Source organism: Mixophyes fleayi, chromosome 4, assembly GCF_038048845.1.
Source record: "Mixophyes fleayi isolate aMixFle1 chromosome 4, aMixFle1.hap1, whole genome shotgun sequence".
In the NCBI taxonomy this organism is placed as follows: Eukaryota; Metazoa; Chordata; class Amphibia; order Anura; family Limnodynastidae; genus Mixophyes; species Mixophyes fleayi.
The window spans coordinates 240,837,836-240,864,630 of NC_134405.1; the positions used below are offsets into that span (position 1 = coordinate 240,837,836).

Consider the following 26,795-nt stretch of genomic DNA (forward strand, 5'->3'; position numbering starts at 1 on the left):
ATAAAGTCACAATTCTAAAAGAAACTTGGTTATGTACCAAAATTGCTTAAGCATCATCCATGGCCATTCCTGGGGATTTCACATACATGAAAAACAGGTCAAACAGAGGTTGTGAAATTATAGTTTATGTTCAGAATTTCTCTGCTTTGTACTTTAAAAGAAAACAAAAACAATCTCTTTTGAAAACAAACTAAATTTATACACACCTAATTGGAAAAGTTTGCCTTTTACCCAATAGTCATAATTGCTGGCATCTACAGCATCCTCTTCATTAAGTGTGAATGTCTAGTCCTCGGGGACATCAATCTCAATTGGCATGGAACAAATGGCAAATTCTGTACCCAACTGAAATCACAATTTAAAATCAACTAATTTCCTAATCACCAAGGACCATCTCAATTCCTTCAAGCATTCACATCCTACAGCTAAGCAACCTTAAGCATTTAGGTATAGGAGCTCATGCACTAATTTGGCTCACTCCTATCAGGTAGATTCCAGTTTGTGTATCTCTCTGGTTCCAACTCTAAACACTTAAATGTTACTTGTATGCTGATGATAAGACCTTGCGCACAGATACACTTATGCCTACAAGTTAGGCATGTATGCCCCTAAAAATATACTGCAAGTTGATTTCTATCAAGCTGAACAATGGAAAACTCAAAACAAACTGTTTTTGAACACTGAACAAACAGAATGGTATTTGGGATAAATGCTAAACTTGCAGAGTGTTCATTGCCAGAGCCACAGATTAGAGCAAACTCTAACTCTGATCTGACACCAGTATCCAAATATAAAGTACCCAAAAAAAGGCTCGATTCACACCTAGCATTTAATTTGCATATAGGCACTCTACAATGAAAAAACGTATTGTAAAGTGGGCCAACTTTGAAATTTTACCTTCCTCTCATGGCCAGTGGCTGAAGTGGAAATTTAGAAGTGACCGCATGGAAATTTAGAAGCGGTGGTATGAAAAATGTACGAGATTGGAATTTGATAGTTTTACAATAAAGGCAGTTGGATAAGTAAAGGTATGTGATGTGAGTGAGTTCCCTGTACAGCGCTGCGAAATTAGTAGCGCTATATAAATAGCTGCTGATGAGGAGGTTTGGCATACCACCGCATACCTACCCACTTCAACCACAGCTCGTGGCCATAAAGTCTGTTGCACAACAGATGCTGAGGAAAATTATATCAGAATATAACTTGCAATACTGCACCTCAAACACACATTGGCAAATTAGATACACTCTACGACACAACTTGCCATTCTGTTTTGCAATGTTAGCACAGTACCCAACCATTGCAACATACTGTCGTCAGACTTTGGTTGGATAGCTTTGGAATCCAGGTAAAGTGTTCAATTTGCTTTTGAAACAATCAGAAACACTTTTTAGACAAGTTACCCAATTATCTGTCCAGCCCACAGAACGTATTACTTTAGACCCACTTCCAGAAGGCTGCTGCTGATTCCTATTTTCACTACAACAATCTAACAGAATCTGTCTCCTCAAGAGTCATATTGTTAAATTAATCACCAAAAAGGAGTTTGTTCTTGAGGCACTCCAGTCCAATAATAACATTTTACATAAATACAAGTTTTGTTAAATGGTATATTAAAACATAGGCTTTATAACTAGGTTTCAACAATCGGCAAAAATGTTAAAATCAAATATGTGAAAAGGTATAAAAATAAGTTAAACAGAAATAAGAACCACCAAACCCTTCAGGGAAGCTGGTCTGGGACAGTGTACAGATATTGCTATCCAAATGTCTATAAATATTTGACATGAGGATTATATGTTACAATAAAATGTTTTAGATACATGTCTGCATATTGTGGTATATTCTCCTTTATTATAGCTACACTCTCCAAACAGTAAATCCACGAACATTAAGAGGTCATGCATGACCTGAAGATGTTGCAGTGTTAGGGTTTGTACTATTGTCATTTGTGTTTTTACCACATATAAACAGATCTGACACTAGGGGCTAGATTTACTAAACTGCGGGTTTGAAAAAGTGGAGATGTTGCCTATAGCAACCAATCAGATTCTAGCTGTCATTTATTTAGTACACTATACAAAATGACAGCTAGAATCTGATTGGTTGCTGTAGGCAACATCTCCTCTTTTTCAAACCCGCAGTTTAGTAAATATACCCCTAGGTCTCCTCTCATTACTATTTATATGTAATATTTTAGTGGTTAAAAATGTATATTTGTATCAGTTTAAAAATTATGCTAAAGGCGGGCGTAGCCTGTCAGCCATAACGGACGGTCGCGCTGTCTTTGAGCTCCGTGGAAGCCCACTGTCAATAGGGACTCCACACTGCTCCCCACCAGTCAGGGCCCTGCCTATATAGCTTCCGCGACTTACCGGAGGTCGCTGCTGTACTCCAGACCGCCCCCGGGATATCCGCCGTGCTCCTGGTCCTCCCGACAGTGGTGAGGCCTAGCCCGCGCCGGAAAGCCGCGGCCTCGATTTTGACCCCGCGGCCGCCATCTTGCCGCGAGGGCGCTTCTCCCCACAGGACCTCCGGATTGTAGGGCAGCTCCCTTTCATTTGGCCTCTCTCCCCCTAGAGTCTGCTGGCTGTGCTGTGTGGCTTGGGAGCCCATGTCCATCCTGGGAGCTGCTGGCGCTGAATTGGCCTGCTCCTGTCTTCTTGCAAGCGGTGAGTCACAATACCCTCCTTCTCCCTGGTTCACAGACAGATTAGCACATTTCCATAGTGTGCAAGTGGATACACTCACCAGCTTAGACCCACTTCATAGAGGTGAAAATCTCCCCTCCTGTAATTATACAAGTAATCCTCTTTCCTCTTTGAGGCTGGCTGCCCCACAAATTTCTAAGATCCCCTGCTGGGAATAGGAGTTCGGAGGAATATAAATCTTCATTGTTATTTACCCACTTGGGTCAACCAGATCTATACAATAGAAATTGCTTGTTCCTATCTGCACTTCAACACCAGTGCTGCCACCCAGAGGCTAATACCGGACACTGCGCTCTATAACTTTCTAAGAAATAATACCTATATATCCATAGGTCTCTTCAGTGCTTATACAATACCCCCCATAAAAAACCAACAAAAAAAAACCCGTAAGCACCAACCTACAGCTAACCCCCCCGCCTGGTAGCATCTGCTCTAAGCATAGTTCAACTTATCAATAGACATTATCTGCTACCAGTATTGGGCGGTGAATCCATTTATTAAGAAGGGCATTGACCGACAAATTCCTTATAATGTGGGGGCTCCCACACTTCCCACCAGACGATCGACAGATGTTTAGATGCTAATCATGTCTCTCTATCCCACTCGGCCCTGAACCACTTATAGCGAAGCAACCGACCCTCCTCCCTCACTACTTCCTCAACGGGTTTTCTCCCCATTCTACTACGATGCCCAGGGGAGGAAAGAAACCTCCAGGAGGAGATCTCCTTCCTTATCTCTCCAAACAGAAAACTCCGGCCAGATCTAGTGATCACTCTGACTCAGATCCTGAAAGTGAGGACTGTTCTCCTTTGACTCGCCGAGACTTTCTATCTCTCCTCAAAGAACTGAAGGAGGTCAAAACATCGGTCCAAGCCCTCCACTCACTTAAAGCAGATATTGCTAAAATAGGGGGTAGAACCGATCATCTGGAACACAGAGTGGAAGAAGTGGTAACTTATCAACAATCATACGGAACAGACCTTCACCAAATTCGCCAAGACATTACCCAGCTGCAAGAAGGACAAGAAGACCAAGACAATCGAACGTGACGCAACAATCTGAGAATCCGCGGGATACCGGAAACAGATCGAGCCAGCTCACTTGGACCTTTACCTCAAGAAACTCTTCTCTCAGCTCTCCCCTTCTACTCCTGAGGAACACCTTCTCCTGGACAGAGCCCATAGGGCGCTGAGACCCCGCTCCCAGGACCCGTCCCAACCCAGGGACGTCATACTTAGAATGCACTACTTCACAGCGAAGGAAGAAATCATGAGAGAAGTCCGCCGCCTTCAATATATCACCTTCGACAATGTTACCCTTCAAATTTTCCAGGATCTTTCCCCAATCACCCTAGCCAAAAGGAGAGACCTACTCTGCCGTGTGACTTACTTCCTACCCTTTCCCCACCACCAACCTTTCCCTTTTTCAAACCGACCACATGAAACATTCAGATATGACTTTCTCGTCTACCCCCCCCCGTGTACTGCACAACCCCCCAAGTGCCCTCCTGTCACTTTCTTGAGACTTTTCACGGCCCCCTACACATTGGGCTCTATCTCTATCTTTTTCCTTCTTACCTCACATGGGTCTTAGAGTTCTCTCCTTTAATGTAAAGGGCCTTAACACCCCCCAGAAGCGCGGTAAACTCTTTGCTACTCTCAAACTTCATACAGGCGATCTAATTTTCTTACAAGAAGCGCACTTTCTACACAACTGCCACCCCGAGTTACGCTCAAAAATTTACCCCAACACTCATCATGCATGCGACCACTCAGCCAAGAAACGCGGAGTGGCCATTATGTTTTCGCGCCACCTTACATTTGAACTCGTTGACTCACTCGCTGATAAAGAGGGTCGGTTCCTCATCTTAGTAGGTAAACTTAACAATAAACTCTGTACCCTGGTTAACATCTATGCCCCCAACCAAAACCAACATCGTTTTTTTCTCAAAACTGGATACTTTGCTGACACGACTCCGTCAGGGGGACCTTATAGTAGCGGGAGACTTCAACACCGTCCTAAATAGCTCTCTCGACCGTTGTTCCCCTGTGGCTGCAGCCCTACCCATTTCAGACCCACTCTCCTCCTCTAAATCTCTCCTCAGTCTCATGAAGTCCCAGCTTCTTTATGATTCCTGGAGAGTAAAAGACCCAACAGCTCGAGACTACACATTTTACTCCTCACCTCACCAATCTTATTCCCGCATAGATATGATCCTGCTCAGCCATGACCTTGCCTTAAACCACCAGGAGGCCCGGATCCATCCCTTGATTTGGTCTGACCACTCCCCCATCTCCATTGATCTTTCTGGCCTCACACCTCGTCCACGCCCCATGACATGGCGCCTTAACGAATCTCTCCTCCACAGTGTAGACATAGTATCCCAGCTCAGATCACACCTAGAGACCTACTTCGAATTAAATGACTCACAGGAGATCTCTAAGTCTACTCTCTGGCTGGCGCATAAAGCGGTCATGAGGGGACATCTGCTTAGCACGGCCTGCAGGAATAAAAAAGAAACTCTCTCCAATATCAATAAACTCTCACTCCAACTGCATGATTTAGAAATCCAACATAAGATGACCTTTGACCCTGCCACATTAGTGGCCTTACGTAAAACAAAAGCTCAACTGGATCTCCTTCTCTCCAAACAAGTTGCCAAGCGACTCAAATGGCTTCGCCAAACTTTCTATGAGAAAGGAGACAAAGCAGATAAAATTCTGGCACCACGTCTCCGCTCCGCTAGGACGAATAATAATATTGTCTCGATCCATAACTCCCACAAGCAGCTTCTCTACGATCCTGCGGCCATCAGAACATCCTTCCAACAATATTACACAGAATTGTATAACCTCCCACCCTCCCCCACCTCCCCAACACAACAATCCAATGCCACTCTGATTTTAGAATTTCTAGCCAACTCCAAACTTCCGAAATTACCCCACCAAGCTCTTGAACATCTCAATGAGGAGATCTCGATAGAGGAAATCCAGCAAACCATTAAAGGGCAAAAAAAAGGCAAAGCCCCGGGCCCCGATGGCTTCACGGCCGCTTATTATAAGAAGTTTTCGGGCTTGCTTGCTCCCCACCTGCGCTCCCTTTACAACAATGTTCTTCAAGGAGACTCCTTCCCCCCTGAAATGCTCGAAGCTAGAATTGTGGTAATCCCCAAAGAAGGGAAGGACCCGCTCCACTGTGCAAGTTACAGACCAATCTCCCTTCTTAACCTTGACTTAAAAATATATGCCAAAATTCTGGCGAATCGTTTAAACCAAATCCTCCCTTCCCTAATCCATTATGACCAAGTGGGGTTTATCCCGGGACGCCAGGCGAGAGATAATACCAGAAGAGCCATTGACATTATCCACGTTGTCAACTCAAGGACCTCCCCAACTATTATGCTCTCTCTCGATGCTGAAAAAGCATTTGATAGGATCTCCTGGGACTTTATGAGGGCCACCCTTGTGGCCTTTGGATTTGCTGGCAGCTTCCTCACTGGCGTCCTGGCATTATATACGACTCCTCTTGCCAAAGTCTTGATTAATGGTATACCCTCAGACCCGATCTTGATCCAAAACGGCACAAGGCAAGGTTGCCCCCTATCACCCCTTATATTCGCTCTGGTGATCGAACCCCTGGCTTCCCAGATTAGATCCAATCCCAACATTCAGGGGGTGCAGGTGGGTAACATCAACTCCAAAATTTCTCTTTTTGCGGATGACGTCCTCCTCTCTCTATCCCAACCAGCGATCTCCCTCCCCAATCTCTATGAAATTCTTCAAGCCTATGGGACCACCTCTGGTTATAAAATAAACTATGCAAAATCAGAAGCCATGCTGCTGCATGTCTCCCCTCGGGAAACGGATCTCCTCCAGACAACCTTCAATTTTAAATGGCAAAAAAGAAAGATCAAATATTTGGGAGTTTTCCTCACCTCACGCTATGACCTCCTCTTTCCTGAAAACTTCCCTCCCCTTTTCGCTAAGATGCTCTCTGACCTGACCTCCTGGAAACGCCTCATTATCCCCTGGATGGGCAGGATCATAGCAGTCAAAATGTCTATTATACCAAAATGGTTATACCTCTTTCAAACACTCCCGGTCGCAGTTCCTGCCTCCTTCCTTTCTAACATACAAAAATCCCTCATCCGTTTCGTTTGGAATCATAGACCCCCACGGATCTCAGCCAGCATTCTCAAAAGGCAAATCTCTTCTGGCGGCAGAGGTCTTCCCGATATTAAACTATATTACCTGGCCTCCCACTTTTCGCAAATTGTTACCTCATATGCCCCCCCCCCAGGCTCCACTTCCTGGCTCGATATAGAATCGGCTTATACTACCTTGCCCTATCTTACACCCTTATGGGGTCTCTCCCCTGCACATCGTCCTCCTGCATCTAAAATGCTCCCTACTATCAAGTTTGACATCAAGCTATGGGATTTTTACTCCTTTAAACTGAAGCTTACCACCCAACTATCCCCCTTAACCCCCATTTGGCACAATCCTGTATTCCCTGCTGGACTCTCCGCCGCGAGAACTCGTCTTTGGAATAAAGCTGGCCTTAAATTCCCGATAGACTTCTCCAAAGCAAACCACTGGCTCCCACTGGCGGAACTCCAGCGTCACTCCCCATCCCGCATACTTAGTCCGTTTGAGTTTTTCCAAATTAGTAATTTTTTGCGGTCCCTGCCACCTACTTATGTTTTGCGAGATCTAACCCCCTTTGAAGATCTTTGTAAAAATCACCCTAGGGACAGAGGCTTGATATCCCAACTTTATGGTATATTTATTGCTGCTGTCCTTCCTACTCCGAGGGCACATGAGGCAGATTGGGAAAAGGATCTAGGCCCCCCTCCGGACGACGAAGCATGGGATGACATGAGACTGGGGATAGCCAAAAGCTCCATATCCACCAAACTTAAAGAAACCTCTTATAAAATCTATTACCGTTGGTATTATACTCCTACTCGACTCCACAGCATGTTTCCCTCTTCTTCACCTTATTGTTGGAGGGGTTGTGGCCACAGGGGAACTATGCTCCATATATGGTGGATCTGCCCAATTATCTCCTCCTTCTGGGATGTGGTTTGTGGCATTCTAAACTCTCTATTTGAGGCTCCCGTTGCAAAGGACCCCTGGGTGTTTCTACTATGTTATCCTCCTCCAGAGCTTGACAAATTTTCCAAAAAACTAGCTTTACACATACTGACAGCGGCTAAATCCCTTATCGCGCTAAACTGGAAAAAAACGTCCCCTCCCTCTCTAACAGCCCTTAAAAAACAAATCTGGCATGTCGCAGCCATGGAACAGATTACCTATTACCTCCATGATAGAGGCCATGTTTTTAACCAGGTTTGGGCTCCTTGGCAGTTTGTGGAAAGCTCGCATCCCCCTAACAATTAGCCCCGTGAGAAGGACCCATGTGGGGCAAGTCCGGCTCCCTTATATGCTTTGCCCCCTTATCTTCTTGAGTCATCTACACACTCTCCATCTCCTGAGCTCTTTCATATACCTGCTTTGTGGTCTCCCCCCCCCCCCTCCCACATTTCACACTTTCACTACAGTTATATACAATTTGATACCGCATATAAAATTGTAAAAATGGTTGTCTCATTATAAGCTTCTATGTACAACATGTTGATTCAATTGTCCTGACTGTTTTTATACGTCTGTTCAATAATAACAGTCTTATTCCCTGTATTTGCTTATATGACCAACCAAAATAAAGAATTTAAAAAAAATAAAAAATAATTATGCTAAAGAGGGAGGCCATCTCCACTAAAACCATGCTGCTATGTTTAAACGTAAACAACAAAACAATACATTTTATGTGACAGCACTGTTTTGTGCCACTTGTTTGAATTCGACTCATTCCATTTATTCCTCTAACAGAAAAGATGGCAGATGCGTTTTTATATGGCAACCCTCAATAGAACGTGATCGTAAATAAACTATAGAAAAGGCCAGTGCATACATTAAATATAGGCTTTTCCCCCCCTATATAATTCATACAACAAAATAAAAGTTGTGATGTTAAGACAAGACAATGAACCATCTTTCATTTACTAGCACTGCCTTCCCCATTATTCAATGAAATGCTTCCTTATACACTGTTCATAAAGAGGACCTGTCACCAATGGACGGCAGCAGTTTCTGGATTAAACAGACACTACTAAGAACACAGTGCCCAGGAAAAAAAACATGAAACTTATGCAAATTACTGAGTGGACCGCGCCACAGCTCCTCACGGGTCTACGGTGATGACATAAACCAGGGGATGATTGTGCAGAGATCTAACTAGCATGGTGGCTGCTCTACTGGCTATATGCTCTCCCAAATCAACAGGGAACGTCTGCGATTTTATTTATTTGTTTATATTCTGTCCTATTAGCGACTGGTTACGAAACTAGCCACTCCCCCAATGACAAGTACCCCTTAGGGCTTATATTGCCTTGTTTAAAAAAATGATATCATAAATCTATAAATGTACATAGCAATATTAAAGAAACATTAAAACTCACATCAGAGCACACTAAGGGGGAGATTCAATTCCCCACGTTACTACTGTAATTGATGTACTACTATCGTTCGTACGGTAATTTCAATGCCGATTTCTGCTCACAGCTACCTGAGCCGCGAGCAGAAGACAGTGTTAAAATTACCGTATTAACGTATGTGCACGTCCCACGTTGTTCTAAAGAACACAGGGAATTGCATCTACTCTTAAATGTGATTAACCAATTGTTTTAAAATCTCATGGGAAAGACTTTTTTTACATAAGCGAAAAATATCATTCTTGATTTTATTTATTGCTAATCCCGATTGAAAGATTTTTTTTTGTCTTTCGCCAACATTTTTCCTAGAAGAAAATGGACAATATTTTTATTGCCATATTTAGAAAGAAAGGAGTAAATATTACAGAAGCAATTTGGTAAAAGATCTTTACTGCATTTCTATGAACATTATTATTATCGCCATCATATCGAGCATCAGTTTAGAGAAAATATTGGTTCATTCACATCAGTCCCTGATCTTATGAAACAGTCTAAATTCTCTACCAAACACACACACATTAAAGTCCATTTTTATCAGAAACCAATTAGCCTACAAGTATGCTTTTAGACTACGAATTTAAACCCATTGCAACCCACAGGAGGAACATACAAAGTCCACTCAGACAGTACCCTGGTAGGAAACGACCCATGGCACCAACGAGGTACATGTCATTAAAACTGGAGATAACTATCTGGGAATAAGATGAAAAAGAATGAAAGTAATGTCAAAGAGGTTTTCCATTCCAAACAAGAAGAAGAAAAGAAAGATGTCTAAAAGGGCTACTTGGAGATATAACGATCGGTATAAATGTTCCTGAATTTAAAAAAAAACATCTATTTTATTGGGTTGATTAAAAATGAATCATCCTGCTAACAAAGAAAGCTAGCGAAATATTAAAACAAGGCATACAAAGTGAATTCAAATTACAGGTCAACTGCAAAAAAAACTCTGTGCTTGCGTTTTTATGATAATTCTGACAATGAGACCTGGTTAGCTCATCACACATATGTAGGGACAATGATCTGATAGGAAAGGACATATATCACCAGTTCTAAATAAAGAGAATGGGATAAGATATAGGACTAATAGCCCAGATTCTTTGTATACTGGAGAAAATATTTGACCATACTGATTTTATAACAAACATAGTTTTCCAAATGATCTCTGATTATATAATTCATCTATGATGATCCTATGAATCTGTTGTGAAATTCAAAACAGCTAAAACATTGTTTCCTGTCTAAAATCCATACAATAAAGGGTTGTAAACTTTCAAAGAGACATTATGAAGATGTTATATGATAATTAGAGATCTAATCAGACTAAATCAATGGTAGATATCAAAATGTATAGTGTTATTCAGCCTGATCCACATATAATAGTGGGTTAGCAGAGCGGAGTTCAATATTATCCGATAGATCTATCAACTGATGCGCTACTCTACTTGAATCTTAGTGTCTTCAATTGTAATAAAGATTGCTTATTATTTCAAAGGTATATTTCCCCACTTAGTATATATAATTTAGGAGCCAATGCTAGCGCGAGAAGCTCCCTACATAGCGATTGTAAACAGACACACAGAGCGAACGCCAACGCACGTTTCGCTAGTACAGCTTTTTCAAGGCAAATATCCTTATTTAAACTTATCCTAATATCTTTGAGTGCCCTTTTTAGACACCTTTCTTTTCTTCTCCTTGTTTAACTATACTCTAGATGTAAGGGTGCATCACTGAGGGATCCCTCTATATTTATGTACCCTGGGAAATGAGCTACATATTTATAAACTCATTTTAGGATTCACGGTTTCTGGTATACCTAGTGGGGATATGTTTGATTTCCCAATTTCCATTCCAAAACATTTCTATTATTTTTATAAAAACAGCTATAAATCTTGGCGACGGATAACCGAATGGCCTGTATAGTCTGACCATTTTATCAATGGTTTACTCTGACACATTTGTGATTATCTCAATGATTATTTAAAACTAGTTCACTGTGGCATAACTTCCACCCCCCCCCCCCCCCCACACACACACACACACACACACTCTACAATCCTGCTGTCCATTTGGAGACCATTAAAAAGGGGATCTCCATCTTACACAGTTACACTATTCCAAATTCCCCTGTGCTTGCCACTGACTATGAATGGTTAAGCACAAATTACGGTGTTTCAAAGTTCAACAACCGGCAGTAGTAGCAGGCAGCACTGGATCGCAGGCTAGTAAATGTATTACACAAGATGCTCTTGAAAGTAAGTAAAACAAAGTGTAAAATTAATAAAAAGTGAAAAATCACATTTAAGTATGAACAAACCAAAGAATTAAGATAGTCAGTATGCTTCTTTTCATTTCCAGAGTTCATAATGGACAACACCTACAGCATTCTCTCTTAGTAGGTACAAAAGTTGATAGATGAAAACCAAAAACAAACAGTAACAACCAATAAGTAGGTTAAATTATTCCAAGTTTATGATGCTCTGACTTGACCCTTTCCAAGTTCTTTAGTTTTAAATAAACTCAACAATCAGCTTGTAATAGGGTGCAGATCAATGTAAATAAAGCACTAAACCCATGTGGGTTCCACCAATATTGAAACCCTAAACCAAAACAGGCATAAATACTTACAAAATGCAGATATCAAGATGTAAAATTGCTGGTTCTAATAAGGGTTAACTTATTTTTAACACTAGTCAGCACCACAACTTTTAATAAGCAGTAAAACATTATTGCTTAAAGCAGTAAAAGGAGAGCATGTAAATAACACCTCCCGGCATATACAATATAACCAAATTCATGAACAAATATTCTGGATACATTTCTTTCATTTGCAGGGGAGCATTTTAGTTGTTGTTTTTAACCTTCAGGAGTTTGTGGAAAGTCTGACGAGAGACAGATGAATTGGTGATGTTTATGCAGAGTAGGTGAATTATCATATGCGTACTGAAATATAGAGAAAGCATACAAACCTGGCAGTGCAGGAGAGAGCTCATGGTATCCTCCAAATGATGCATTTCTGACAAGTTTTCGTCCATCAGGCCTTGGGAGGAAGGCGCCGGGTGAAACCCCAGCACATGACCTGCGCCTCAGGAGGCCCTCTTCTTTCATGGCTCAAGAGTGTGGTCAGGGGTACGTGTTTCAATCTTAAGGCTGCTTAGAACAAGAATGGTGCAGCTATTGCCTTAAGCCTGTCGCACAATATCACACAGCACACAAACACATCACAGCACAGTGTCTACAGCACATTTCTTCTTAAGTCATCTATTAGAAAGAACAGCCATGCTTACAAGCCTGAAGATTCTAGTGAGCAGGGTGCCCATAATTCTGAAGGGAAACCAGAAGCCTAGACAGGTCATAATACTTATCCCCTTTATAAGAGAGATAAAAGCATTATAGTAACAAGGTAATTTATATGCACATAAGCCTGAATAAACAGAAGAAAACAAAAGGATTGTGAATTTTAAACTGATTAAAAAAAAAGGGACAGGGAAAACCAGGACACAAGGCAAGCAACAAAGAAGCACTATGATCTTAGATTAATACAGAAGGTGATCATTGATTAAGTGGCTCTTTAGTACTATACAAGTGCATCTTATGCATCCTCTCCAGTGTGAAGATACAATCTATCCTAAGGCATTAGATTTTCAATTAATGTGCAGAATATGATTTAGAAATCTTCAGTAAAGCCAAATAAAAGACCTGTGTTTCTTATTTCGAGTTTATGTGAGTTATAAACTATGACTGTATTTGTCTACATATTTAATAACATGCAAAATGAACACACCACTCAGCAATGACTACTTGTCTTTGGTGTTTGAAACTGGCACAGGAACCTGGCCGGTCTTTGCTGATTATTGTTCCCCTCTATGTACCTGCACAATAACCCCACTGAATCATTTAGCATGTATTTATTGTAACTTGTTTAACAGTAATGAATCAAGAAAGAATGAATAGCTTGGCAGGAGCACTGCTATGCCACGTCAGGGAACACACACACGCAGTTCACTCACTGATGGCATTTGAATATGCTTTTAATCTGCAAACAATATTTCCTACAAAAGAAAAAGAAAGCTAAGAGAAACAAAAATAAATGAAGGAAATTAATTCAATTAATTTCTATATTCTACATCAGCCCATATAGTGGTCTAAAACCCACAACCTGCTGGTGTGCAGGGTTAACAAACCAGCTACAGTTTACATTTCATCTTTCCTTGTTCTACAAGTCACTACTCTTAGCCGGACAAAAACGACCAACATACAAGGGGGTGCATTTAAGCTTTCTATACTACAAAGCAAAGGGAAGCAAAAATACTTAGTGTAATGTTATGGAACCGGTTTGTTTAAATGTAGGCAAAACATCCTGATTTCTGGAGACATAGAAGATCAGAAATCTTTTATATGAAAGGATTCACCACATACAGAAATGTCCAGCACATCACGTACCTATATATTCCCACCTACTGAAAGCCGCGTGTTTCTTCACAAGCACAATCTAGATCAATAGCACGTTGTAACATAAAAATGAAGCATGTCACCCAAGAGAGAAAGCGAATCGATTCCTATTTTTGAAAGTAGGCTTTAAAGGGAACTCTGTTCTTTTACTGGCATCAATTGGACTGCTACCAATCTCTGAGTGCATTGCTGAACAAAGTGCCTAGATATATTTAACTGAATTTCTAACTATATTAGGAAAAACTGAAAATACAGCATAGATTCTAAACATATCTAACCCCACAGACTACTGCTATAAGCTCCAGATATTTCTTTGAAGTTGCCCTTAAACAATAGGCAGACCACCACTGATTGTTGACTGGTATCAGTCATGGCTATAATACAGATTTTTACATTATACCACAACAGGTGGCAAAATAAAAGAAGGATTTCTACTGAAGACTAGCCTTTCTATCATAGTTATCAAGGCTGGTCATAACTTTCTATCTGCATCTCACTTATTTGACTAGCAATCATGACTAGCAGAAAGGATTTGCATGATTTGACTATCCTACCTGTTTGATTTGTACACGAGATAAAAATAAATGTGAATGCGTGTAAACGATGTTGAACAACAGTTTAATCTCAGCTCAGTAAACTTTACATCTGGCCATTAAATATAGTCCATTTTCTGCCCTCCACTCATATGCTTAAAGTAGCTTGACAACGAGAGATGGAAACATTTATATAATGTACTTCATTTTAATGATCTTATGTTCAGTATTATTCCGATTTCTAGGTAAGCTGCATATTTTGTACCTGTCTCTAGGTATAGACTGGATTATGAAATAACACAATCACTGGGGTTTCTGAAATCCCAGTCAAGAAGATATTGTGCAGTAATGACAGACAGTGAGAGAAGTCCCCCAGAAGCTACTGAGAAGACAAAAAGCCCCTCTCGTACAAATACTTGTCCGATACTATGGAGCCTCCAGGCCATTACTGCTTCATCGTTCAAGAATTCCTGGGAACATTTTACGCAATATTCTTGATTGATTATATTTAATATAGTCAAAAAATAAATTTCATCTCATTTCTATCATGCTAACACTATCAGTTACAAAGGAAAAAAATGGTCAGTAAATTATGTCAACATGTACAATTCAAGAAAAGGTGAATTGAAACGGATATTAAATATGTTTTTTTCGGGCAATCTACCTTCAGAGTCCAATATCTGCATGTATAGCAAAACTTCTTAATATGCTTTTAGAGCAAAAATATTAATAATAGGACTTGTTGGAAAGAAGGCAGCAGCATCATGGAGCCGACAGCTAAATGGTCTAAGGGACGTGTCAAAAGCTTAGGCAGCATCTGATGAATACAGAGAGGTGCGCACTGTGGGGGAGAGACTGAAAAACAACAAGCAGACAGCTGGGCACAGTATGTTGGCTACTCTGCTAGCAAAAATTTCACAACACAGTAATTATTGAAAAAGGAAATTTTGCTTCATAACAAATTAAAAATGACCCTTTGAATTTTAGTCTGTTAGGAAATTGATGTTTAATTAAACTATATAACCACTACACATACAGACCAAGTACAGTAGGGATAAGCAATGAAAATAAGAAGTTGCATACTACATGCATAAAAGCACAAGGTCTGTGGAGAGGCGAAACCAAAACTGGCATGTTTCTTCCTTGCACAGTTACCACGTAGGCATATGGCAGCAGATCCACAATTGGCAAATAGTGAATAACAATTAAAATGGAGGCTTTAAAAACTACTTTCAAAAACTGCCATGGAAACTTTTTTTTTTTTTTTTACCAGCTAGAGATAAATGTGATGACATCTGTATTACAATACCATATTCTTAGCGTTTCAAAACTGAACATAGTTGAGGAGTCAGAAGGCTAATGACAATAGTTTGTCCAGAAAAGGGGGAGCAGCAAGTTATCTAACCACACACACAAGCATACCAACCATCCACACAGACTCTCCTGCAAGCTAATGAAAGCACTGCAGCAGTGACTGGCACGCAGCACACACGCACTGTTGCAAGAATCAACAAGCTGTTCTGCTATATACTTGCCTTCAGCTGTCAGTGTTTAGAACACGGAGCCCAGAAATCCAAAAGGAAAAGGGCGTTCATGTTGCAGAATTAATGCTCTTATGCTCCAATAGCCCACATTCCTATAAGGAATTTCTCCTCCTCACCTACTAATCCTAGAGGCTGGGACGCGATACATGTAGGCAGAAAGCTCTGGGTCTGTGTGATTATGGTTGGAAGGCTACTCTCCAGGCACCCAGCTCCCTCCTCAGCTCCTCCCAGCTGAGATGCGTGGACTTCTTCCCTGATCAGGTTTCTTTCCTAATGACACACAGGCAGCACACGAGCTTGCTGCCATTGGCAGGAGGTTAGCTTAGCCGGGCAAGTAGCTCAGGATTCTCTCTCATTCATACTAAACTATTTATTAGTCGGCTCTGCTAATCAGGGGGCAGTCTACAAGTGAGCACGCTGCAAAGTTATACATCACAGCATTTTCATGGTGTATTGATCTTTGCTATAGAAAGAGAGAACCCACTCACACTTGTAATACTGTATATAAAGCTTGGGACAGGTGTTATTTTCCAGGTTGCAGCATACATTTACATAGGTTATAAACTCGTCCTACTTTATTATGAATCATCTGTTAATATTAACTGTATGTATTCGAGGTCTTATGGTTATTTCCTAATGTTCTCCATACCAAAAACAATTAAAAAAGTATACATATTACATAAAACTCTTCTTTCACACATTACCTATTTGCTCTTTTTTTCATATTCCCCCTGAAATTATTGATTATAAAGCAGCAAGCGACTATACAATCACTAGTGCTGACTGATTATTTCTAAACGACCATGTGTGACTGGATCACTATTAAATAACTTTTGGTTAAACAAATAGCGCAGGGCACTTATTTATGTAATTGCATTTTCACTTCTTTTTTGATATTGTGTATATTGTAAGATAGGTAATCGTTATTTCTGAGACCAGGGGAAGAAATTTGTCTCTTGTTTAAACCTGCTATAGGATATGCCTATTTCTGATGTATATATCTGATACAATGAGTCTGTTTACCAAGCCTTTGGTGTATTGTGATTTACGGAAGTGGCTTGTTGTGGGTCCTTTTGTTGTTCTGTGGAAATGTGTATTCGGCAACTGTCTGAAGTATTCATGCCAGTCAGACCTTTTGACTAGTGAGTCTCCTGTCTCTGAAATAAGATCCAGGAAATCACAGCAAGGTTTTTAAGAAGTATAAATATTAGTGGCTTTGCAATGTATGTAAATCAATGTTTTGGTAAACGGGGTTACATACAGATTCTAAAAATAGCCTATGTCAGAACTGTATAAAAGATGAGCTGTGTGAGCATGTAATGTATCATTCTGATGTTCCATCTGACCTGACCACTGATACCCTAAATCAGTGCGACTGTCCTTGTCAGAACACTTGAGCAATGAAACATCACTCTGCTTCAAAGACCTGCTTGACCACTTCTTCAATATCGCTGCAATCCTGTGACCTGCTGATTAGACCCTAAAATCTAATCCGTTCTCCGGTTGATTCTGAGGTTTGGAACCAAGCTTTTCCAGTACCACCGCTCTGCCTGCTACCTGCAGCTCTGGTCAGTGTGATAGGCCAGGGAGGATCCATCCACAGCAACCCGGATCCATAGTAAGAGGTCCGGAGTTCCCAGCCCAAGTGTACCAGCACAGGAGTACACTAGCAGTGACAATTACCCAGAAGTAACGTGGTTCTGAGCGCCATAAAGGAGTTCAGTGGTGGTGGCAGCAGGCCCCTCCCACTGCAGCAGGAGGGGCGTTTTTGAAATAACGAAAGGGAACGGTGGCAAAGTAAGCCCAGCCGGTTCCCAGCAACAACAGACAGGGTGGCATAGGCGGTCCATCCTGTCACACCATGTATTTAACATGTAAAGCAATGAGGCCCATTCACACAGAATCATTACTCATGAAACACCAAATTATAAATAGGAATTGATCCCTATGCAATATTGTGTGTGTTTATATGAGCATATAATAATAAAGATCAAGGTCTGTGTCCAGTTCATAAAAAAAAAATCAATTGAATATACAGACGTACTGCCTAGGAGTCAATGATATCAAAGTGTATAGTAATATCCTTCTTGTGGCCTGATCAGTGTGTTCTGTATAGAATAGACACACTCCTATACCCTTTAAAAGGAATTATCTGCGGAATAAAATATGAGTCCTACAATAGACACATACTGGCTAGGAAAAGTTTCCCTTCATAAAATAAAAAGTATGTTAGACAAAAGAGTTGTTCTGATCTTCAATTAAAGACAGATCTTCTAACTCTATATCACATCACCTTAGACATCCTCACAGAATAGACAGGGAAAACCTCATAAAACTAATATCAGGAAAAACGGGATTTATACTTACGATAAATCTTTTTCTCTTTCATCCATCTGGGGGACACTCCTTAACCATGGGGACTTACAGAAGCAATCCCTCTGAAGGGTAGGACTGCTCTGATCTCCTTGCACGCAGAACACTACGGCCAAAGGAGGCCTCCCCAGACGCAAATATATTAAATTGGTAGAATTTCGTAAAGGTATGGACCGAGGACCAGGTGGCTGCTCTGCACAGCTGGTCCGCCGTGGCTCCATTACGAGCCGCCCAAGACGCCCCAACCGACCGGGTAGAATGGGCAACAATAAGTTTCGGCACAGGTAGATTAATACTTTAGACATAAGCCTCCCTGATAGTCAGGGTAAGCCATCTGGCAAAAGTTTGCTTAGATGCTGGCCATCCCCATTTGTAAAAGTCAAACAACACAAATAGAGACTCTGTCTTACGTATCTTTGCAGATCTCTTAACATATATACGTAATGCCCTCACTACGTCCAAATATTTATTTGTCTTTGTTCTTCTGTTTGGTTCTTGTCCAGCAACCACCAGCTGAGGACCTACCTCCTCTACTGGTACCTCGAGCACGGGAATGCTCCTCTGGGATGGGACCCTGCCCAGGGTAAGGTCGCGAAAGATGTCACCATCTTTCCCAGCAGCTTCAAAGACCTGGCTACTGACAGCCTCTTGTCTGACAGGATCCTGCCTGTCAACTCCATCTAGGACCTCAACTTGTCCTGTGGAGACAACCTTCTGCTGCGTACCAAGTCCCTCACTAGTCTCAAGAAACTCATTCTTATACAAGGGATTCTCTGTGACCCTTTCAGACTCTAGAAGTTCGGTCATAGACTGAACAACTCGTCTAGCCTTAGCACCCTGAATGGGTGTGACAAACCTTTTCCCTTACTGGAAATTCTAAGCCTGTATAGCTTCGTCTGAACAAAGCAAATCGACAGCCCTGAGCTCTTTCTGATTTGACAGAAGCCAGCGAGGTAATTTTCTCCAAAACCTGAAGTGAGCTGGTCCCATGAATTCTATCACGATATTCTGGACCTACTCGTCTACCGAGGACCCTGTCTGCTGCCGGGCAAACCCAAGCAGCCGTCCTCCCACCCCACCCTCTGGAATCAGAGGTGGGTGGTAGTCATGCCGCTGGTCTATCCGGCAGCTTGGCGGAAGAAGCTCTCCGCGCCACAGGGGCAAAGGATGACCTTGCCCCAGGAGACTGTCTCCTGGATTCCACGGCCCCTGGATCGGTAGTCTGGCCTCTGCCAGACGCTCCCCCGTAAGGAGGCTGTCTGAAAGAACTAAACCTAGGCCTAGCCCTAGGTCTTGGCGTATTTACAGGCAAGGACGTCTTCTTGCCCCCTGAAGCCTGTAAAATCCAAGAGTCTAATTCTGGACCAAATAACATCCCACCCGTATACGGGATGGATTCTAATGATCGTTTAGACTCTAAATCCGCATTCCAAGCCCTTAACCATAACGCCCTTCTAGCTGTAGCTGAAATAGACAAAGCTATGGAGGCCGAATTATAGCCGCTTCATACACATAGCCTGCTGCTTCCCTTAGCTGCATGGCCAGAGGCAGTAAATCTGAATCCTGCAAGGCAGACTCTAACTGCCCTGCCCAGACTTCCATGGCCCTAGCTACCCAGGTAGAGGACAATGCTGGCCTGAGGCTAATACCGGCGGCCGAGAAGATAGACTTCAGCAGGGATTCTAATTTTTTGTCAAGGTCGCTGACCCGGGTACAGGTAGTGTAGTCTGACGAACCAATCTCGCCACAGGTGCATCCACCTTTGCCACCTGTTCCCAACGATCATATCCTCCTCCTGAAGGGGATACAATACGCCAAACTTCCTTGGCATAGAGAACCTTTTATATGGATATTTCCAAGAGGCCTCTACAGTATCCCTCAACTCAACTGAGGGAGGGAACCTGACCACCTGCTTAGAAGCCTTCTTAAAGAGGGAGCGGTCCAAAGACTTCGTCTCCTCTACTTCAGCAAACCCCAGGGTCTGACGAACTGCTCTTACCAGATCGTCCATACCCTGATGCCTAGAGTTTCCTTCTGACTCTATAATGGAAACATCTGAATCGTCCAACAATTCCCCCTCCTCCTCTGAGGAACTCTCAGAGTCTGACACTGACCACAGCGCATTAGCTGTTTGTCTACGTCTTTTAACACTACGCTTGTGTCTGGGGTTCTCCAGTAGATGGGTAAGCCGGTCCAGGCTTTTAGCCACCACTGACCAACCCACCTCTCCTATCTGGGAAACCCCCGGGGGGGCTCGGGAGGGAAATACACCGACTCCTGGGGAAAATGACTCATCTGTCATTCCTACTGTTATACCCTGAGAAACCACAGATGTAGCTGGGATCTCAACTGGTTTAGATAACAGATTTACAAGGGTATTAACTCCCTGTGTTAAGGCAGCCGCCCACTCAGGAGGATCTACCGTTATGGTGGAGGTGTCTATAGGCTGTTTCACAGGAGCCACAGTGCAGGCTGCACAGAACCCCCCTGATCCAGCCGTTCACTTGTTAGTTTAACATTACATTTTGAACAGACATTATGTTTGGTACGTGTTGTTTTGCTTTTATCTGCCATCACAAGATAAAAAAAACTAAATCACGTTTCAAAATTCACAAACACTTCTCCAATTTTTCAGAAAATACAGATTAGGTTATATTAACATATCATATAGTATTTCTGATTTAAATAAGACAGGCTTGGAGAACTTTATAGTTTTCTCATAAACAACCGTTCTCTCAACACATCATTGTCTTATAATATACATGTCTACACATGCACACACATACACACAGAAGAAAATAAAAGTGATACTCAGCGGGGAAGATATGTGTCAACAGTGCACTTCTCTTCAAATGACTGCTGCAACTGTCCTCCTTTTGAAGCTTGGCGCCAAAAAAGGATCTTCCACGTGCTCACTCAGCGGGGGAGGGGAAGAGGTGTTTCTCAACACATTCCCCTACCACTGGAATCTCCTTCTGTGTCTCTGCTAACAGTGATTTCCCCAATCTACTTAGGTGAAATCCTGTTGCTTTATCTTACTCACATTTTGCTACCACACCGCAAAAATACAGGTACATATTTATCTATGAACCAGTCAAAAGATAGTATTTCTGTTCCTTTTCCTCTATATAGAGAGTATAAGGTATAATTTTTTTAGTCAAGCTGAAAGGCTGCAGCAGGTTTTTCAGTAATGACTGCAATTAGCACAGAACACCTGGGCCCATTTAGCATTACATTTGGAACAGACAATATGTTTGGCACGCCCAAACACTTCCACAACCTTTATCAGAAAATACAGACTAGGTTATTTAACATATCATAGTATTTCTGATTAAATAAGACAGGTTTGGAGAACTTTATAGTTTTCCTTAAACACAGTTTTCTCAACACCTCATAGTCTTATAATACACATGCATATACAGAAGAAACAAAGTGATACTTAGCGTGGAAGATATGTGTCAACAGTGCACTTCTCTTCAAATGACTGCTACAACTGTCCTCCTGTCACTCAGCAGGGGGGGGGGGGGGGAGCGGTGTTCCTCAAACGCATTCCCCTTCCACTGGCTCTCCTTCTGTGTTGTTTACCTTAACAGCGTTTTGCCCTTTCTCTTATATTAGGGGAAAACCTGTTAGAATGTGTTCCCCGCTAGCGCTACTCAAAGCGCGCCATCCTCAAGAATTCACTGCCATCCCCATGGGAGGAGAAACTTGGTATACTCCAGCTGGCTTCCGGGGAACCTCAGCAGTAAAGGCGCTCTCTGCCTAATGGCTGCGCCCGTCCTGCATCAGCGGGGAGAGTCTCTTGCCGACTGCTTCCCGCTGTGAGAAGCGCTTACCTCTCTGTCATGTAAACTGTGGTGGAGACTGCACGTACCTTCTCCACCGATATCTGTGCTGTTGGTACTGCACCCTACTTTGTGCTGAGGAAGTTGTCTGTTATGGGCAAAAAGTATGATGATGTTTAGTTTTATGACCCGGTGCCCCATATTTCAATAAAAGCTGGGGCCATGGGTTAAGCTTGGTGGGGCATAAAATAGAGAATAAAAGCGGAGGCAGACAGTGCATAAAACTAAGAACAAGACCAATGACACAGAGCAGGAAGGAGCTAGGGGCTAGAGGTGAAGACTCTGAGGATGCATGCGGTGTTAGGGCAGCCTGCTGTCCATCATTGCTTAATGTGTGTATTAATTATCAGACTAAAGGAGAGCAGCCTGCTTACTAAACCTATCAAATGTAATAATTCACTCATCTTTTGTAACATAAGCCTAAAAACCACAAACAGAATACGATATTGTATCCATGCTTACAACCATGCTCCATTGTGTCCTAGTATTGCAGTAATAATGCCCTCATTCTACTTTTGAACACAAAGCTACACAACAAATACTGCATACTGTTTACGATAAACAAAGTTTGACATAGTATATATTGTTAATGATAAAGTTACACATACTGCAGCAACTTATCCAAGCAGAAAACGAGCATTAGAGACAGCAGTGAGTAAGTGTCCTTCCTGGTGTCACTTCCCACTCAGTCTGCACTGACCTGCTCTAATCTCTGAATAAAAGAGCAGGACATTTGTTTTGAGTAAAGGGAAGTTTTAGACTTGCAGTAAAGGTCAAAATGCTCCACTTGTTTTCAAATAGTTTTGTTAAAATGGACACATTTCCACATCAGCATGTATTTGTTAAAAGGTGACCACATACTTTCTGCTCATTGATTAATCTGATCTGTGAGACATACCCTAGACCGGCAGTTCCCAAAGTGTGCGCCGCGGCTCCCAGGGGTGCAGCGGCGCTGTCAATGGGGTGCCGCGAGCCAGACATTAAAAAAAAGAGAAGACAGAAACTTACCAAACAGCAGCCTCCTCTCTCCCGCAGCAGCTGTCACTGACGTCTATATTCAGTGACAGCTGCGGGAGAGAGGAGGCTGCTGGGTCCCGGCGCCGCGCTGATTGGCAAGTTTCTGTCTTCTCTTTTTTTTATGTCTGGCATGGGGCAGAGTGAAAAGGATGGTGGCAGCGGAGGGGGACAGGGTGACAGGTTGCAGCGGAGGGGGACAGGGGGACAGGGTGACAGCGGAGGGGGACAGGGTGACAGCGGAGGGGGACAGGGTGACAGCGGAGGGGGACAGGGTGACAGCGGAGGGGGACAGGGTGACAGCGGAGGGGGACAGGGTGACAGCGGAGGGGGACAGGGTGACAGCGGAGGGGGACAGGGTGACAGCGGAGGGGGACAGGGTGGCAGCGGAGGGGGACAGGTGGCAGCAGAGGGGGACAGGGTGGCAGCAGAGGGGGACAGGTGGCAGCAGAGGGGGACAGGGTGGCAGCAGAGGGGGACAGGTGGCAGCAGAGGGGGACAGTGTGACAGCGGAGGGGGACAGTGTGACAGCGGAGGGGGACAGTGTGACAGCGGAGGGGGACAGTGTGACAGCGGAGGGGGACAGTGTGACAGCGGAGGGGGACAGTGTGACAGCGGAGGGGGACAGTGTGACAGCGGAGGGGGACAGTGTGACAGCGGAGGGGGACAGTGTGACAGCGGAGGGGGACAGTGTGACAGCGGAGGGGGACAGTGTGACAGCGGAGGGGGACAGTGTGACAGCGGAGGGGGACAGTGTGACAGCGGAGGGGGACAGCGTGACAGCGGAGGGGGACAGCGTGACAGCGGAGGGGGACAGCGTGACAGCGGAGGGGGACAGCGTGACAGAGGGCTGCAGATGGGGCAGCGTGACAAAGGGCTGCAGAGGGGGCAGCGTGCCTGGGGGTAGAGGAGGGGGACAGAGGGCAGAGGGGGCAGCGTGCCTGGGGGTAGAGGAGGGGGACAGCGTGGCAGAGGGCAGAGGAGGGGGACAGAGGGCAGAGGGGGCAGCGTGAGAGGGGGCAGAGGAGGGGGGACAGCGTGACAGAGGGGGCAGGGTGCCTGGATGCAGAGGGGGCAGAGTGCCTGGATGCAGAGGGGGCAGAGTGTCTGGATGCAGAGGGGGCAGAGTGTCTGGATGCAGAGGGGGCAGAGTGTCTGGATGCAGAGGGGGCAGAGTGTCTGGATGCAGAGGGGGCAGAGTGTCTGGATGCAGAGGGGGCAGAGTGTCTGGATGCAGAGGGGGCAGAGTGTCTGGATGCAGAGGGGGCAGAGTGTCTGGATGCAGAGGGGGCAGAGTGTCTGGATGCAGAGGGGGCAGAGTGTCTGGATGCAGAGGGGGCAGAGTGTCTGGATGCAGAGGGGCATTTTTGCATACAACTAAATAAAGTATTTTTGTCGTGACCTAAATACTTATTACAATTTTTTGACCCAACTACTTCTAAAACAGGACTGCTCAGTAATTATTTTGGAGGGGTGCCTTGAAAAAATTTGGAGACTCTAAGGGTGCCGTGAACTGCAAAAGTTTGGGAACCACTGCCCTAGACCCTAAGTTTCCAAACTGTGCGCCGTGTCTCCCAGGGGTGCCATGGCGCTGTCACAGGGGTGCCGTGGACAAGAAGAGGAAAAAAAAACACAATTTATAAATCTGGCGACCCAACATCCTCCTCCCTTCTCACTGAATGTCGGGCGTGATGTCATTACGCCCGACATTCAGTGACAAGTGGCAGGAGAGAGGATGCTGGGTCCCGGGAGCCGCCGGATTGGTAAGTTTTTGGGGGGTTTTTTTTGTTTTTTTTTTTTTGTCTCTTCCTGGCCATCGCGGGATGCAGAGGGGGCACAGAGTGTGTGGATGCAGAGGGGGCACAGAGTGTGTGGATGCAGAGGGGGCACAGAGTGTGTTAGCTGTAAATTCTTCTTTGACAGAAATCTAATTGAAAGAAATATCTAAAAATATTCTTTTCCCTTGGATTTATGTGTATTTTTGCATTCAACTAAATAAATATTTATGTCCTGACCTAAATACTTATTAGGTTTTTTGACCCAGCTACTTATAAAATGGGACTGCTCGCTTAATTATTTTGGAGGGGTGCCTTGAAAAAATTATGGAGACTCTAAGGGTGCCGCGAACTGCAAAAGTTTGGGAACCACTGCCCTAGACCAAAACCAACAAACAGAATGCACACCAAGATATTGATAAGACATTTCACTTTTAGCAGACACCATTACACAGATATCTAGGATCACTAAAGTAAAATGTTCTGTCAGCATAGGATGTAGCAATTTTTAATTTATTTATTTTTTGTCTGTTATTTACCTTTCTCCTCTAAAATCATAAATGTCACATCGCATTTCTTGCTCTAAGGCTCAGGCAATATATGAATGAATGTATTAGGAGTTATAGTCAGAGTATTGCATAATTAGAATAGTGCCATTCACAAAACAAAAACCTTTAGTATCATTTCTTCACCGTATCTCTGTTGCAGAAAACCTGACCTGCACTACACACGATAACTCTCTGATAAAAATGCCATCATGAGAATGGTGTTCTCTTTGCACAACTCGGAAATGCCTGACCGCACCCCTCTCCTTATTGGTTCACACTCAATGAAAAAGCCAGCAAACCAGTATGGCAAGTGGAAAATTCTACTACTGTATAAAGAGCTTAAGCATACATATAGCTGCAAGAAACAAACTAAAAATAATAATAGACCTGATCGATGGATGAACACACACACTGTACTGAAATCATTACCTACAAGACCAGGGGGTAATTTATTGAGTTGTGGGTCTGAAAAAGTGGAGATGCTGCCTATAGCAACCAATCAGATTCTAGCTGTCATTTTGTAGAATGTACTAAATAAATGATAGCTAGAATCTGATTGGTTGCTATAGGCAACATCTCCACTTTTTCAAACCTGCAGCGTCATAAATTTACCCCCAGATTTTTTTTATTTTTTTTTCCACACTGCCTTGACAGCATTACCCATACATTCATGGGATGCAGGCCAGGAAAATATGTAACAAATACATCAAATAAACCAAACATGGATTTGTCATACGCTTATGTTCATGCTGCTTTTCTTTACCAACATACATAGATTATTTTGTTCCTAGGCTTATGCAATATAAACTAATAATGGTACCCTACAATAAATACAAGTCAATATTTCATTTTCAGGTTTGCACTAAAGACACTTCTACTATTAAGCAGTGTTTGATCAAGGGGAGACCAGGCATTTGCTACTTTCAATAAGTTACATAGAGGGGTTCAAAACCCGCCATTATTGAAACACACATCATTATTATAGGAGAGGGTACAGGAAGAAGAGCTTTTAAGTGGCTGAATTAGAGCTCCATTTCTCGTGAAACTACTAGTTGCCTAACCGTTAGGTTACCTAACTATTTTATGGTCATCACTTTTGTTGTATATAAAATTGTATGCACAGCAACAACAAATACATATTTAAGACTTTTGTGCAAACGTTAGATATTTATGGTGCATGCAGTTTGCGATGGATTTGAGGCATTGTGGGTAACTGCTTGCCAATACTTTTAGCCTGTCTGCAAGGTTTTATTTTTCCTGGCTCAGTATAGTAAACCACAAATGGATTTTTAGTCTCCCCTGCTTTAGTTGTTGCTGCAGAATTCTATTTAATGCTTCATACCTAGTGGCATTAAATTACATGCATTTACTAATGTTTTTAAAACTAGCACAGGACATGTAAATGGATTACACATATTGAGGTCAAATGGAGTGACAGCCAGTGATC

General features: G+C 43.0%; 2 protein-coding genes across 10 annotated transcripts in view; both read right to left on the reverse strand.

Annotated features, from left to right (window-relative positions):
* OSBPL8 (oxysterol binding protein like 8) overlaps window positions 1-26,795 on the reverse strand; it is a 151,663-nt gene that overhangs the window by 42,483 nt on the left and 82,385 nt on the right. For 2 of the 9 annotated variants that reach the window (XM_075209573.1, XM_075209568.1), the window contains exons 1-2: window positions 15,785-16,016; window positions 12,234-12,414 (exon numbers count right to left, since the gene is read on the reverse strand). The exons of the other annotated variants lie outside the window; for them this stretch is intronic. In XM_075209573.1, the coding sequence (XP_075065674.1) occupies window positions 12,234-12,372 (139 nt within the window). In that variant the 5' untranslated portion in view covers window positions 12,373-12,414; window positions 15,785-16,016. Of the gene's footprint in view, window positions 1-12,233; window positions 12,415-15,784; window positions 16,017-26,795 lie in introns of those variants that run through there. 9 annotated transcript variants of the gene reach the window in all.
* The window catches only part of E2F7 (E2F transcription factor 7), a 340,183-nt gene that overhangs the window by 14,754 nt on the left and 298,634 nt on the right, over window positions 1-26,795 (reverse strand). The gene's annotated exons all lie outside the window — the stretch shown is intronic.